This window comes from Prinia subflava, chromosome 1 (genome assembly GCF_021018805.1).
Source record: "Prinia subflava isolate CZ2003 ecotype Zambia chromosome 1, Cam_Psub_1.2, whole genome shotgun sequence".
Taxonomy (NCBI): Eukaryota; Metazoa; Chordata; class Aves; order Passeriformes; family Cisticolidae; genus Prinia; species Prinia subflava.
Window position 1 is genome coordinate 8,537,873 of NC_086247.1, and position 17,594 is coordinate 8,555,466.

General features: G+C 36.4%; 1 protein-coding gene across 5 annotated transcripts in view; it reads right to left on the reverse strand.

Annotated features, from left to right (window-relative positions):
* Positions 1-17,594, reverse strand: part of EFR3A (EFR3 homolog A) — a 78,107-nt gene that overhangs the window by 53,245 nt on the left and 7,268 nt on the right. For 3 of the 5 annotated variants that reach the window (XM_063410620.1, XM_063410537.1, XM_063410453.1), the window contains exons 2-3: positions 5,844-6,110; positions 1,441-1,517 (exon numbers count right to left, since the gene is read on the reverse strand). In XM_063410620.1, coding sequence (XP_063266690.1) covers positions 1,441-1,517; positions 5,844-5,934 — 168 coding nt within the window. In that variant the 5' untranslated portion in view covers positions 5,935-6,110. Of the gene's footprint in view, positions 1-1,440; positions 1,518-5,843; positions 6,111-14,789; positions 14,871-17,594 lie in introns of all 5 variants that reach the window. The other 2 variants (XM_063410699.1, XM_063410766.1) reach the window with 2 other exon arrangements.

Below are 17,594 nucleotides of genomic sequence, written 5' to 3' on the forward strand. Positions count from 1 at the left end.
TCAATGCATAATTTTGAAATATACAAACAAGATTGTAGTTTAAATATTTAATATTGTAGTTTAAATATTTCATTTCTTCAGTGTTAGATCTTGAACAAGGCTGACCTCCAGGCATCTGAGGGCCAATTGTCAGAACAAGATCAAAGATTAACATTAGCTCCAACATGAACTGTAACACGGATCTGCTCAGATGAAGTTATAATCATAATTATCAGGTAAGCACGATAAGGCTTTTTGTCTTTTTATCTTTTTTTCCCCAGAAGTTCATAGAAATATTTGTTTTTCAAATAAATTACACAGAAGCTTTTAAAACACTCATTATTGATTAATGGATTTTTTCAAGCAAATCTTCTCATACTTTAGAGGTTTGCCACTCAAGGGAAGCATCATGAACCAGCCTGTGTCGTCCACTGACCAAAGCAGAGACTGACAAGTGCCAACTCAGAGCTACTAAGTCAGATTCAAACTAAAACACTACAATTGTAGCATTTCCAGGTGTTTCTACACCTGTATCAAAAACTAGATTAGAACAAGTAAACCCATAAAACCATATTGTTCCATGCATTCAATGTACAGTACACATAGAAAACATATCCTTTAAAGCCAGTAATATGCACTTACATAATCCCTGGCACTCAGTAACAACACAATTTTTAAAAAAGCTGACATACTTTGTAACATATAAGCCAATTATTATGCAAATACTGACTGTGCTGCCTATTTCTACTGTAACAAAAGATATAAAAATTTGGCAACACATTAAAAAAAATACAGCAGCAGAAACAGAAGCTCTTGATCAGTCTGAGCTGTCAAATGATTATGTATAGACACATGTATTCCTCAATGGTACATGGAAGTTATTCATTTTCAAAGAGAGTAAGAGATAGGCTTTAATATAGCTCCAGGACTGTTACAATGAAATGAAGAAATAAAATTGTACATGAGTAACCAGAAAAATTAAAAAAAGAAAAAGAAAACCTTTTTGGGTCACAACAGTCTACCAGAACTATAAAAATGTTCACTGGCAATAAGTCAAGAGTTAAAAAATTAAAATCCTATAGAAAACCAGAAAATGTTCACACCTGCAACCACAAGAAAGCGTTTGTGGTTCTAAAAAGTGACAAAGTTAAGTGCTACCTCTGCAGCAGAATACCTTGTTTAATGAAATCTCAGTTTCTCTGAGGAAAACACACTAATTTTATTCTTCAGTGTGCAGCCCTGCTTTGGAAATGGAATTAGACCAGATGATCTCTAGGGATCCCTCTCCAGATAAATTATTCTACTAACCTCTCTTAAAGCTATTAAGTGCTAAAGCAGATTTTATGGTGAAATGTTAAAAGAGAAAAGAAAAAAGAAAATTTTTAAAAATTGCTAAAGCACAAGCTTATAACCACAGATTTTCAAACACCAATCTCTTAAAATTTTCAAGTCATGACTTACTTTTGGGTCTTCAGGAAATATGTTATCTACCAGACGCTTGTAGCGAGGTCGCAGCGCAGCACAGCAGCAGCAAACTCCTGCGGAGAGATTTACCCAACGGGATTTAGGATGCAGTTCTAGGGACTCATTTGTAGGGACAAGCTGACAGGCATGGAGGAAGAAGATAACACTCAATTCAGCTTGCTATCAGCAATAAAGCAAAACCAAGGGAATTGAAAGTAGGTACAAGTACGTCAAATAAGCAAAGTGACTATCGCTCTACAATACACGAGAAAATATGCAAGGATCTCGGGTACTAGAAATGCACCTGTCCTCCATAGGTAAAGACATGCAGAAAAATCAAGGCATTTTAAAATTGAGTCATATTAAAACCAAAGCTACTTTATTTGCAAGATTATCTTCATTCTGAATGACTGTTTCAAAACACCCAAATGTGCATGGTGTGCATTATTCTAAAAAAAAAAAAAAAAGTGATATCTGTTTTAAAGGTTCCCATATAAACCAATATAAACCATAATACACAAAACAAGCTCTGCCTTTCTTATCCCTTGTCCTTCCTTTTACTGGGAATCGGTGAAATGATGGTCACCTGAAGCAGAGAAAGGATTTTTTTCATCTAATTCCTACTACTACTCCATAAATCAGAACAATGCATGTAACTTCAATTTTAGTAACTTTAAAAGTCATACTGCCTGCTCTGAAAAGGTAACAAACCTACAAAGAGTTGTTTGGTCTTTTTTCTAGCACTAAGAACTACTAGAACTTTGGAGCTAGGTTAGAACTCACCCACCCCCTTGCCACGAAAAAAAAAAAAAAAAAGAACTCCCCAAAAAAACAATCAAAAAAAAAGGTTTTGGCTATCTGTCTAACTGTTTATCAGTGTGAAAAATGCATATTATATGACTCTACACAGATATTTACTATACGTATTATGCTAGGTTGAAAAGTTATGTTGTATTAACATTTGAATAATATAGTAAATGTAGTTTTGTAATTAACATTAAGCTTTAGTAATCAAAAATAAGAACTACGTGTGTGAGATATTCTTTTTTAGCTCAAGAAAAAGAGAAGATAACCAGGAAATTCTTTGCACAGAGATAACAATTACAGAAACCCCTAAATTTTCCAGAGACGGGGGATTTCCGGCTTCCTAATCAACAGAAACAACCTCTTCAAGCCTGACTTAGACTCATAGGTGCCTGGGGGATTAACAGAAAGTTTTTGACAAGTACCAGGAAAAATTTCTTGTTTTAAATAAAATATGCATAATCATGAGGTGACTCCTCTTTAAGGGGTAAATTCTCTTTTAACGTGGTCCTTCTCCTGGCTGACTTTTGTCTAGGAAGGGGAACCCAGCCCAGGCTGTAACTCTTTGCTGTTATTGTCTTATTAATTGTCCTAACTCTAAATTGTTTAACCTTTATTGTTATATTTGTATTACTATTTTTTTATATAACCATTTTATTGTAATTAAACTTTCATAAATTTCTAAAACAAGCAATTGGGGTTTATTACATCAGGGTAGACTTACACCCTTGTTTTTAAAATTTTTTGACAAATCAGGTTTTAAATGTTAAAACCTGATTGGGCATATTATCAGATTGATTTATTGGTCCAAGCCTCAGATCAACACCAAAGCAGCTCTAATGCACAAGAGCCCCTGAGTAAACAATAAGACTCAGTAATAATGTATCAAGCATACATGTATATCGTGTCTTTCAAGTCTCAACACCTGAAGGATTCAGAGCAGCTAAATACCTTACAAATGTCTTACTAAAGATATCCATTTACAAACTCAAAAAAAATCTTATAACACTTTGTTAAAAATAGTAAAAAATGCAAAACAATAAAGGGTATCTTGGAGAAACTTTTGATGATTACAATTTCTCTGCAAAAGTATCAAGACTTGTATTTCTTTATTGAAGATATCTAAGTAAACTTAGTGGTTTTTAACCATACTTATCAGAACATCTGGGAGATTAATGACAAGGATTTCACCTGTTGTATTTAGTTTTAATTACAAGACTCTACAGAAGTAGACATTCTCCCTCAAATACATCTGTTTTCTGATACTATTGTCTCTTAGACAAAAAATGTATTCTGCTCATACTTTAACAACTTAATTCTTGTAATTTATTCAATAAAAAACAATTATCAAAGACAGAGCTATGATTTTAAAACTGTGCATTAACTCCAAGTTCACCCCAATGGACTTGAATTCTGCCCAGCTCATGAATTACAGTCCTGTACCACCAGTAACATCAACACTGACTTATGACTTCAATACATAATAATGAAAACAAAAAGTGCTCAAGGAATAAACAACAAGAATACTGGGAATTTTTTTGTTAAATAGTACTTTTGTTACTACTGGCAAGTTCTTCATACAACTCCTGTTGATGCCTTACTCATGGAGGTCTAACAAATGTAAAACTACATTTATGCAAAAGCTGCAGGTATGAAGTAGATAAAATCAAAGTTCTTTAATTTGCCACTAGAAAATGTAGGTATGAAAAGAAGTTAAAATCCTACTTGACTTGAAATAGAAATAATTTAGACAGCTCTACGAAAATATTCTGTTGAGAGCAATGGTGTGCAACACCTTAAAAGAAAGTAAAATCATAATAAGAAAGGAATACTGTATTAGTGTCTTGTATATCATCCTGTATTGGGAAATTCAAGACCATCAAAATCCACCAAAAAACATGTGATATTGCTAAATATTTCTTGTGTTGGGTATGCAACTCTGCAGCACTCTTTGGCTCAGCACCCTTTGTACTTTGTGTTCCTATTTGGTTTTCTAACTTACGGTTGACCATTAACTTTGGTCCACGGTAAACAGTATGTTTAATTACTATTAAATACAAAAACAACAATAATTGTAGTAAAATATTTTGATACAACTATCTAAAATATACTAAGAGTAGGAAAACATTCTAAAATATTGGAAGACACGCAATTTAAAATATTTTTTAGAATTACTTTCTTTCTCCCTCTTTAAGTGACAGAAGAAGAAAACCTTTGCAAAGAACTGCAATTTAAATCTGAAAATGGTGTTTCAAACCTGTGTTAATTACATAAATTTAGCATAAAATCTGGATACAGTTACTTCTGTGAGATGTACAAAAAAGATCAGATAACAGTAGCAATTTATTCTGGTAGCCTTACCAGATGGTTTCACTTAATGGAAACATAATATTGCTCTATTGAAATACTGCTCTTCAAATTTATGGAACATAGTGGATTTTGACACACAAAAAAAGGCCTAACAGTAAGTATGCATAAGATTTGAATTTTTTCCTCATCTTGGATTTTGGTAGTACCTTTACATTTCTATGTATTTAATTATGGAACTCTTTAGATGGAAAAAAACCCCATAAACTTGTCAAAAATTCTTTATCATCAAAGTATAAACCTAAAATTATGATGTCAGTATCATCAAAAGAACTTTCTACATTAAACAGAACATTCAAGTATCAGAAAGTGAGTTTTAATCTGTCAAAGCTTGCAGCCTCCAAGCAGAACACTATCAGAAATAAAACTGACAGGTACTCCAAACAATACAGAAATAAATGACAACCAAAAGCAAAATCCGGAATAGTTAACAGTCATGACACAAATTTTGTGGAAAAACTACTAATCATTTTACAGTTACATCATTTTGATATAACCATGAAAGATTAAAAAAATCTTAGGAATAGGTTTAAAGAATGTATGAATATATATATATATATGTAAAGACAACAAAACAAAATCCCCAAAAGATCAAGTCAACAAACTACACCAAAAGCAACCCATAAAATTTAGGAACATTACACTACATAGACCAAAAAGATGACTCTTGTCAAAGATGGATAGAAGCTGAGCAACTGAAAACGGATTCCCTACTTCTTGAATACCAATTTAACACAGATAAAAACTTATCCAAATAAACACATTTGTTTCACACAAATAAACTGTTTTGTAGGTCTGTAGAAAACAGTCAGGTAAAAAAAAAAAAAAAGTTCCATTTTACACAGGTTTATTGAGGAAAAATCCTATGACAATTCCTTTTTAATGTCAGACAAAATTTGAATGTTAATGGCCTCCCCTTTGCACTCATCTTTACATTATTTTGTGCAAATAAGCATAAAGGTTAAAGCACTATCTATAGGGAACTCTGCACTGTAACATGATAGTTAATGGAAAATGTTTAAAAAATATTGTTTGCTTCTCCAATAGTGCTATTTTTATCAAGTTCAAACATGCACATTCTCTTCTGCTAAAGTCCTCTAATCTGCATTTTACCTATTATAACTGTACTCATTTCCCAGCTGCACGGGAACTTCTTTTCACACATACTTATTCTACACAGCAGCAGTAAGACACAGCCCCCGCCATCAGAGAATGGTAATTTCACCTACCCAAACACATACACGGTCTCGGTTCAAAAGCAGAATTATAATCATAGGCTTTTTCTTGCTCAACAGTTGGAACTTGCACATAGTGCCTCATCCTGGATATGAATTCACTCCCGGGGAATTGTCTCTTTTCCCAGAAATTTGCTCTCTCGCACTCGCATAGCTGCGGTTACTTCCCGTGAGGGCTCTGCAACACTGTAAGCTTATCTGATCAGCTCAGTGACATCTGCATAAAGCCACCAAACACGTGAAAAACTTCAGTATCAAATTCTGTTCACAAGGCCAGGCACAAGAAAAGAGAAAAGAATAAAAGATACATTGTCAATGTGTGATTCACAGCTCCCCCAGTGAAATTGCGCAGACGGTTTCATTATTTCAACTCGCCTGGAACACACCATTCATTATTTCTCTGACTAGAAGTAAAAAATCCACATAGTTTCAGGAAAAACTATCCTCAGACAGCTGCCACGTATCACTGTAGAGTGATAAATATTTTAGCAAAACCTATTCACTTGGTCTTCCTGGAGAACAGACAGAGAGAAATGTATTTAAGGCAGACTACTGACCAAAAAGAGTTTTTTAAACAGAAAGGTTTACATCTAAGATTAAAGAAACAATCTAAAAATAATGAAATTAACATTATCTCTAATAATACTTCCTAGTTTAGGAAGTAAGGATTACAGAATTTAAATAATTAACATAATCATGATTATGATACATCAGGTAGAAAATCAGTTTTGAGTTAAGCAATTCTGAAGTTACTTTCCAGCTTCCCATTAATTCTCAGTATTTTATTGTTCCAATTCCTACATTACATCCACCTGGGATACACAAATACAGGATTTGCATATAGACATTTTTATAGACCCTGGAAATTATAAGTACTGTTTTTAATAAAAACATAGCTAATAATTTCCACTACATAAAAACTGAATTCGACACTTAGTGATTAGTGCTAATAAACTCAGAGAAAAAACTGAGCTGCACAGAAACTGTCCCCACATAGTTTACTACAGGAAGCCCTATGTTGTAAAATAGAAAAGCTGCATTACAATAAAACTGTATTTCAAAATAGTGTGTCTAAATATTTGTACTATATATTGCTCACACAAAATTACAGGAAAACAAAAGCTTCAAGATAGGTTTAAACATCAAAGACTAAGTTCTGCCAATTGAGTTTAAAACTGCCACATTTTCTTCTTTATCAAAACCTAGGAAAAGAAATTGTCTGTTTTATCTAATACTGGAATTTCTTCCAAAGTTTTGTCATGTTGTCTAATATTGTTGCCAACTATGTACAGAACATTAATAACCCAAAGCAAGATGTCATGTTCCCTCACTGAATATTTGTATTAAGTCCCAAGCTTAGATCTGGTCATCCCTAACTGTATTTGCAATAACCCAAGCTTTTTGTAAAAAAACCTTTACTCTATCGAGAAATGGTGTAATTAACAGAAAAAGTTTCAATCTACAGAAAAATGCATGTTTTGCTTAATATAAAGAAACAGAGCAATATTAAAATTACATTTGGTTGCTCCATGTACTTAAATATAACTATGTAAAAATTTGACTGTAATACATTAAATTTTCATGTATTTTTCTATATCTTAGATGAAAAATATAAATTTAAAAAAAATATTTCAAATATCCTGATGAAAGTGCATAAAATAACTTTAACCATAACCATGTACTATACCTGGTTATTTCTGAACTGTTAATATCAGTTGATGCATTTAATTCAGAACTAAAATTACTTTCAAGGGCGTTTGTATTCCACTATGAAAAAGAGATCAAACATTTTATAGGGAAATTATTCCAGCCATATAAGGGAGTTAATTAAAAATATTCTTCAGCCTGCTATAAAAAGAGCAAGTGCAGTAAGGACGCGCTGATCACCACTGCGATGTCCCTGGAATGCACTCCCGGAGGGCACAGGGGACTCATCCCCCACATGAGCCTCCCCTCACACAAACGCCAGCTGACTTCTACGTGGCTGCTTCCAGCCTCTCTCCAACAAAATGCACTGAAGACAATGACCAACCAGCAGATGAAATTTTTGTCTGGAGAACAGGATATTCATCTTGTGATGCGAACTTTTGACCCTCATGACAGCAAACCTGCAGTAACATCTAACGGGGAAAATTCCATCCGTGCCTAGGTTTTACATTCATATTACCATTTTACATTCACTTTTAAAAATATTTTGGTGCTCAGCTTATTTGAAACAAATGAAAACAACACCCAAAAAAACAGCTTTCTCCTTAGAATTTCTTCTCACAGTAAGCTAAAAAGTTGAAGTTAATTCTGGTGTGATATGACTTCAAGAAGAGTTCTTCTAAACCGCAATCATATAATCATTAAGGTTGGAAAAGACCTCTAAGATTATGAAATTCAGCCATCAATCCGGCACCAATACCATGTTCACCATTAAACCATGTCCTGAAGTGCCATATCCACATGGTTTTTAACACGTCCAGGGATGGTGATGCCACCATTCCCCTGGGCAGCCTACTCCAGTGCCTAATCACATTTTCTGTGAAGATCACTTTCTTAATATCCAACCTAAACCTCCCCTGGTGCAACTCAAGGCTATTTCCTCTTGTCCTCTCTCTTGCTACCTGGGAGAAGAGAATGACCCCCATCTGAGTAAAGCCTCCTTTCAGGCAGCTGTAGAGTGGTATGGTTCCCCCCAGCCTCCTTTTCTCCAGGCTGAACAGCCCAGCTCCCTCAGCTTTTCCTTCTCAGACTTTGTGCTCCAGACTTTTCCCCAGCTCTGCTGTCCTCTGAACACACTCCAGCCCCTCAGTGCCTTTCTTGGGGGGCCCAGAACTGAGCACAGCATTCAAGGTGTGGCCTCACCAGTGCTGAGTACAGGGGAGAGTCACTGCCCTGCTCCTGCTGGTGACACTGTTACGGACACAAACCAGGCGCCACTGACCTTCTTGGCCACCTGGGGACACACAGTGGCTCATGTTCAGCCACGGCTGACCAACACCCCCAGGTCCTTTTCTCCCAGCTTTCCAGCCACTCTTCTGCAAATTTGCAGCATTGCATGCTGGAAGCAGCATGGAGAGATGCACATTTTGCTATGGTGAAAGCATAAAAAAATAATTTTAATATAAACTTTTTGTGAAAGCAAGAAATGACAATGCACCTGAAGTTACTAAAAAGAAGTAGGAAAACCCCCCATGCTAGTCAAATAATGCTCACCAGCAAGCTTCTTCAATGCAGTATTCTTTTCAGAGCCAGTGGCAATTAGAATAAATCCCTCGGGAAGATATTGTCTTTGGGACAGTGTGTTTTAAAGACTTCCAATCCATTAAAAGAAAGTTTACGATTACATCAGGCTCTCCAGTTGCATTCCTTAAGTTCCACCACCGGCAGTGTTTCCATACCGTCTCTCCTTTCTCCCACCTTTGTTGGTTTCACATAGTAACTTCGCTTTACTTGCTCATTTCTGTTCCCAATACCACCTCCTCCTTTCCTGCTTTGAGATAGTAGTGTCACTCTCTATTTTTAATACAGCATTAAAATTATCTAAAACTAATCTTGTTCCAGTGGAAGAAGCTCTATGACATGAGTTTTACTTAATTCCTGCCCTGACTTATGTTCCTAGTAAGCTGGACAATGTCATTTACTTCTCTGACTACAATCACTGAAGCAATACAAAAAAGAGACTTTAGGAGACTAGAAAGACACATTTACATAAATCCCCTTGACCCTCCTTGATAATCTGTTCAGGGGGAAAAAAATGAACAGGCAAAGTCCAACTTTCACTTCGGCTTCCATTATTTGGTTTGTAGTTGGGAAATGAGTCCTAGGTGATAAATCCAGACAGAAAAAAACCATGGAGTTTTTATTTCATTGTACCCTTATTTCTAAAGAAATATTGACTCCATAACAAGGTGTTTCATAAATCAGTGAAAAATGCGATGTAAATGGACAAAAGGAGACAGAGAGTGAAAGAGAGGCCCATTGTGCTTTGTGTGCTCTCTGAAGCACATGAACTCCTATTATTCCTCCATCCAGGCAAAGAACGGAGCATGGAGCAGACTCCTAACACAGACAAAACACCCACAGTGCACATCCACTAACACACTGAGCCAGGAGGACATTCTTTACCTACTATTTAATTCTGAATAAAAGAAGGATAGGCATTATCACAGCAAGCTCGTTCTACTCCTGCTACTTAACACACCTATCTCTGCTTGTCCAAAAGCCTGGCTGCTCCCAACATCCATGGGTACCAGAGAATGGAAAATCCCCAGCACAGTGACAATCCTGGCACAGAAGTAGCCTCGGAGCTCCAGACAATCCTGCTCGAAGCCTGCCTTCACCTTGACCCTAAGCTATTCTCTTACACAGATGAGCCTTTGGCAGAATGCTGCATCCTTGAACACATCCCAGGTTCCAGAAGACAACTGCAGGTGACAGAGAAGAGTCCTGTAAATGTCATGTGTGCTCAAAGGCCAAGCCACCTAACTTGCTTAACACTCCAATGAAAAGAGGGGCTGCAACATCTGCACCTCTTCTACCACCTTGTTCCCACTTTGTGGCAGGTTAAGGAGCAACATCTAACATGGAAGACCAGTAGAGGCTGCTGCCCCTGTGGATTGAGATGGACACTGAAGGAAAGACGCTACACAAGGCATGCTTGAATGGTAACTAGCCAAGCAGCAACACTTAGCTTATCTCCAGGGTGGCCAGAGGTGAGTAAGAAGCAGTTCTTGAGGGGTGGCAGAGGCAAAACAATTCCAAAAGGGTCACTGTCTACCTCTGGAGCCTTCAAACTATACTTCTGATCAGCAGATTGGCCAACTACTGGTAAAAATATATATACTTGTCTAAAAGGCTCAGTACTTTGGTGACCAAGTCCAGGCTACAGATGCTTGAGCTGCACACTTTTGCTTCCCAGTCCCAACACCAGGCAGCACAGCAGACTGCTGACAGAGACTTTCTCTTTGCTCTGCTCATGCCCAGCTTTAGTTTTAAAACTTCTAATATAGATGTTCCATATTTCCCATTCCATTGCATTTCCTCATACTAGACACAGCCCTCTTGCCCAGCAAGAAAAGGTTATTTTGTTGCTTTAACACTTGCTTGCTCACTTCTGTTCTGCTACAGGAACTCATGTGAATTAAGCTACTGCCCTTAAGAGGAAAAACCCCTTGCATACCTGAGGATCAGAGGGGGATTCATGGGAAGCTGGACAACAGCTCAACTCTAGGAGTTACAATTAATGGAACCTTTAAATTCTCAAGCTTAGGGCACTAGTACATGGGGATTACTTGGCATCTCAGAACAGTCACTCAAACACTATTAACAGTTCTGCTTTTCAGATGTTTCAATTCCAGGGTCAGCATCACAAAAGAATCTGGAATGGCTTCTGACACATGGGAAAGTTGCCAAGATGTCCAAAGTTTTATCTTCTTGGTTAACTGAAATCTGCATTATATAGTTGTCTCTTCTGCTTTGGAAGTTGTTGCTTCCCTACACCAAAAAACTGATGGAAAAGTGTCAAACACTCTCTTTCTTTAGAATTTTATGAAGATTTTGTCAATACTACACATCTTTATTATCTGAAGAGAGCTATAAGGATACCACCGATAAACTATCATCAGCCCTACAGACAACCAGCCCACTCAAACCAAGGAGTAACTGGTCAGCAAGTGCCCAGGGTTTCAAGTCTTTTAGAGGGAAAGCACCTGAAACTTTGTGCATTGAAAGACCTGAATGTAAAGCCACATGAATTTTTCTGACGACTGCTACTTTTTCCATTTTCTTAAGATGATGTAGTTTGCCTTCTTAATCCAATCCACAGGGAAGGAACACAGCTGCAGTGGTAAGAACTCTCTGAATCTTAAGCTGATGTCATCATTTTCCTTAGAAAAAAAAATGCTCAGAACTGTTGCATCCCCTCCTCATCACAGGTATCCTCTGACTGCAGTACTTGCACTGGGAGGATTTAATTCTCCACTCCTGCCCAACGGTGCCTTGCAGTTCCCACTGCCCAAACAGACCAGGGGAGCACACACCACATCACCACTTGAAAAACAAGGCATGAGAGGTTTTTGTGAGTGAAAAAATGGCATGATTAAATTATTATATGTCATTATATTAGAAGTCCTGATGAAGAAGCCAAGGTTTACAGGCCTTCTCTCTGGAACCCTCAAAGCTAATGGAGAAGGTAAGCTTAGCTCAGGAAACTAGATTTTACCAGTTCAGCATAAGCCACTGATCTGGTTATAGGGCATATAAGAGAGTGTTGTTCTATAGATCCTTTCTTCTATTAAAACATCCAAAATACCAATATAAGCATGGCCAGAGCTTCAAAAACAAGTTTTACCTCCATTTGAGCAAACCCAGCAACAGGCTTCAATACCTTTGCACAGATGTTGAAAAACATTTTCTAATTAAAAGAAAAATGTTCTGTTCACAAGTAGCCCAACACCACATTACATACATTTTATTTCCTGCAAAAATATACAATGTACAAAGAAAGTAACATAACAGTGGATGAAAGTGTTTCTGTGAATCTAGAACCATAGTGTACTATTTATGCTGAGAAAGCAGAGTGCAGCAATTCTTCTGAGGCACACTCAGAGAGCTCAAAACATGATAAAGCATCTGTTCCTGTTCAGTAATGAAAGTGTTTAAACTGTACTTACATTAATGAAAAATAAAATGCTAAACAAAAATACTGTAATGTTACTTTGAAAAGCAGCATAACAGAGGATATTAAGGCTTCAGAATTCAAATTCTTCTTCAAATATCACCAGTCTTTAAGTGCTCTGTTTGTGTCTACTCCTAGCTGTTTCGTTTTCCCAGAAAGCATTTACAAAATGAGATATTGCCATGTGGACATGGAAACATACATGCTTCCATTAAAAGAAAAAGAACATTAAAAGAATAAGGAATCAAAAATCTGGAAAAAATCTCTTTCCACATTATCAAGAACAGGTCCTTGGAGCTGCCAACACACTCATTTTACATATTTTCCTGTCTCTGGAGTTTTACCTAGTACGTCCTGCCCTCACAGAAGAGCAGCTTTTGAACAAACCAGGAAACAGAAGTTTATGCAACAACATTTCAATTATTCACAGTTTTAAACACAGACATGAAAGACATAAGTTTCACTGAAATAAAGATCCCTGCTTCTAGGTCAATACGAATTATAAAATATCCTCATGGTTGTTATCTTTCCCATTAGTTCTAAAGAGCACTTTATCTTGAATTCAGGTTTCCCCCAAGAACAGAAAAGCAGCTCTTCTCCCAAACAGAGGGATATAAGGTTAGAACATATCCCTATCTAGAACCATATCTCAGCTAATTAAAAAGCAATTTCTCCCCTCCTGTAATGTCTAATGAGTTACAGAGGAATACAGACACAGTGGATTTGCTCTTCTGGGCATCTTCAATACCTAAAGACCCTTTTCTACCACAACTTCTGTTTCCCACCAAACTGAACTGGCCAGTCTAGAAGATGGTCATTGTTGGAGACAGTTTCATATTTATACACAAAATAGTTTTACAAATACATCTTGTTAAACAGTAAATCTTGAGTGTCTCAGCCTTCTGTAGAAACCAGACAGGACATCTGTGGGCACACAGGCTCACTGGTTTCTGCAGCAATCCAGTAGTTCTTGCCCACAGCCAGCACTTCTAACCACACTGCAATTCCAGCGTCCAGACTCAACTCGCAAAAACTATGTTTTGTCAGTTCTGAGGAACTTCAAGCTCATGTCTAAACCAATGTCAGTAACAAATCACAAATTCATTTAATAAAAAGCCACAAGAACATAGAAAGTCTTGAAAACAGCTTGCACTGCATCTGAGACAAGAGAACCCTGCTAGTTCCATCACGTCAGACAAATCAATTATAACTATACATATTTTATTACAGATAAAGTTCATACGTAGGGTATCATCATCCTAATGTCCTTTTCTAATCATTACACAGTTCAATGAACATAGGAAAATTTGTTTTAATAGCATAAATTATTGGATATTTGTTGATGCACTTCTAAGAAAATATCCATGAAGCTTTATCTTCACCCATTTCCTTACACATTAACAGCTTTACAAAAGTATCAGTAAGGAGCACTGAATTAACATAATTATATAGCTAAGTGTTAGACTGGAGTTCCTTACTCATTCTTGTACTAAGGAATGAGTAACCCTTCTCAAACCACAATTAAAGAATCAGAGTGCCCATTTCCAGCCAAAGTACAGACTGTTATCAACAAAATACTGTAACAGGTCCAAGTACAATTTAGAATCACAACTGTGCTCTTCTTGAAAAATGAAAGGACTGAGACCTTTAACAGATCTCAAGCCAGACATGAGTTATACAGGCACTAACTATTTTTGAAGTCTTGAGGTCTACAAGTTGTTAGACGAGGAATCATACAATTGTAGAATATTCCAGCTACAAAGGGATGTAACAAAGATTATCAAATCTAACTCCTCACCTGTGCAGGACAGCCCCAAGAATCACACTGTGTGCCTGAGAGCATTGTCCAAATGCTTGCTGAACTCCTGGCAGACCTGAAAGAGTTCCATTCATCTACCTACCCCAACTTTTATTCATTTATGTCTAACTCCTGCATGAATCAATCTTGAATAATGTAACTCTAGAAATGAAATAGCATTTTTCGAAAGCCAAGAGTGGTGTACACAGCTAACTTTCATCTTCAGCAATCCACAAGGAATGTGATTCCCTAGAGTGCCACTGAGGTTCATAGTCGCCAATGGTGGGAAGGAAATCCATATATCAAGAAAAGGGAAAGACAAAATACTTTTAAAAGGAGTTTGCCCTGGCTTTTCCAGAGACATGCATTTAATCACATAATGGAAATCTTGCCCCTGCTCCCCAAAATCAATTTTGCTTTGTTGTCATGCACAAAAAAACAGGACGCTTGCATGCACAATCAGCATGAGCCTTCTTACCCTTTTGTCCCATGATTCAGAAATCAATAGCAAACAAGGCTGCACATGAAGAATAATCGACTGATAGTTGCAAAGCGATTTCTGTAAATAACAATGACAGTCAGACTTTAATAAAGCCCGAAAAAATGACTAAGCTGCATTTTAGTATTTGAGGAAATGTCCATATACAGTTTAAAGCACACAAAGCCTTTGATGGGCACCAAATTAAGTTCATCTCTAAAGCATTTTGTTTTTTGTTAGATGCCCAGACTATGCAGACATAAGTAACAACCACGGAAAAGATAAATTCTACAGGTTTTAACAAGGAATAGATGAAACACAACTGTTCATTTCTTATTTGAAGCGTGTTCCAACAAATGAAGAATATAAGAATGAATGATAATATCAGTCATCATGTCTTGTGTTAATATGAGGGGTTTCTACTGTCTATGGAACTGCTCCTAAACACTAACTTTCCCAAATGGGGCTAGGATGATGTGTACATAGAAATGACAGCTAACAGACAACAACAAAAGGAATGCTTGCTCCAAATTACAAGTCTTAAAGAAATCCATGCATATTTATTAATAAATATGGAAGCACCAATTTCATGGCACACAAAGTTGCTTAAAGTACCATGAGTTAAATAAACAGATGTACAAAGAGCTACAGTTTTCTAGCTGCAAGTTTGTTTTATTTCTTTTCTTAGCTTAATTAAAGATACATTTGGAGAAGTTACTACTTTTTCAATGCAGAAAAGACAGTTACCTAAAAATCAGCTAAAAAACCCTGTGTCTGTTTTCATATTAAAAGCATTTCTTGCATACTATGCAAAGAATCCATTATATAATTTGTGACCATAGTATTATAATAGTTACAGACATTCTGAAATACAGTTATTTTCCTTTTCTGGCCTGGTCCTAGCAAGTTGCAAACTGCTGAAGGAAGCCCAAACCACAACCTTCTCCTGGCAGCTGTTTTCCAAGTTCCCCTGGCCCCTCAGGTTAGTAGTTAAATAAGGATGTGATACCAGGCTTCTGATGTTCCTCATCCTAAGATACCAGAACCAAGCAGCAAACAGTAAATTCAGACACTCCTGAGGTAAGTCTTCTGTAATAGGTGAAATATGAAAATGCTACAGAATTATAACCTATTTAACACTGTTTTAAGTAGCCAACAATGCTGTCATAAAATTAAGAGGGTTTCTCCTGCCTATAAAATAAACAAAGCAATTACAAAAAGTGCTTTATTATGTAGCGGGTCCCATTGTAAAGTGTGAAGGCTACATGAGAAACACATTCCAGATGAGGAAAAACACATGCTGGATGGAAAGAGTGGAAACAGTAATTGATAAGAACTATGACTTGACTTTCAAAAAAAAGAAAGCTTAGTCCTTGAAATATTTATATAGACACAATCAGGAACACATCTCCAGGCACTGATATTTCAGAATTTTATTTCACAGGGAGATATATCATCCCTTCCCATTACCAGTCTTGTTAACACTTACTTATTATACATACACAATAAAAACTAGAATAACAAAACACAAATAAATGAATTTCCAAAATTGTTGGGAGAGGAGAAACCAAAATGAGGAAGTTATCTGCCTCTTAAAATGTGTTAGAAACGTTAAATGCCAGTTAAGAATTCACTCATTTCAAATTCCATTTCAAGTGCCGTTTTCCCTCCCACACTTGGCAAGAAAGCTCTAGTCACATAGAAAATTATCATTTTAAAAGTTTGATGGTTATTTTTGCGTTGGGGAGGTGGGTCATTTATTTATTTAAAGACTATGAAGTAACACGAGGAAAGCAGCAGCATGCATGAATACAGAAATTCACAAGCACTGCTCAATTGTTCCATCTTCTGTTTGTCCTCACCTTGCACAGAGCAGGGAAGGCACCAGGGCGCTCCACCTGCTGTCACAGGAGGTGGCAAAAAGCCTCACGGTGTTAGGGAGGCCAAGGAAACAAAATGTTGTGTATTTTAATGAGCATGCTTGGAGCCATTCTGAAGTCAGCAAAACTGCCTCTTCACTGCAATCAAGAACAGATCACGGAATATTTTCCACATAACTAATATATGTACCTCTTAAATCAGAATGGTCCCTTTCCAGCTGACAAATATTTGACAGAAGAGTGTGGGAAGTGTTAATATTTCTAAATTTCACAGCCTTAATTCGAAAGAAGAATGTGGGAAAATTACATTTGGCAAAATCCTTATTTTTATTTGTTCTCTTAATTTATATGTTACAGTGAGTCATAAGGACTACTAACCAGACACTAAAAACAATTTAATTAACAATTATATTTAACAAAACCTTGAAAAACTAAGATATAATTCTGCTAATTGTATAAGCCAAAAGAGAAAAGAATAAGCTAAGAAAAAGTTTAAGAAGTCACACACAGAGCTACTACAAGTAAAATAGATTTTTATAGTCAACAGGTGCTCACACCTGTGCCACACATAATTCTTTTAGTTCACATAATTTCACTTTAGTATAAAAACTGCCTTTAAGTTAAACATTTAACTGAAGTCAGGGAATACATCCAGTAAGCAGGTTAGCTGTTGCTAGAGAAGAAAAATCTCACTATCTACCAAGCTGTGTTTCAAACATCTGATTAAGTGTGAATATCCAGAACATAATGTACAAAAAGAAGAGTCGTCAACAAATATTTTGATATGACTTAGCTATCACTTTTTCAATCTGAATGAAGCCAACAAAAAAAACCTACCAAAACCACCCATGTTCCATAACAGAAATATGCTAAATGAAATTATCTGCACAGATTATTCAATAGGGAAATTCAGAACACATGAGGT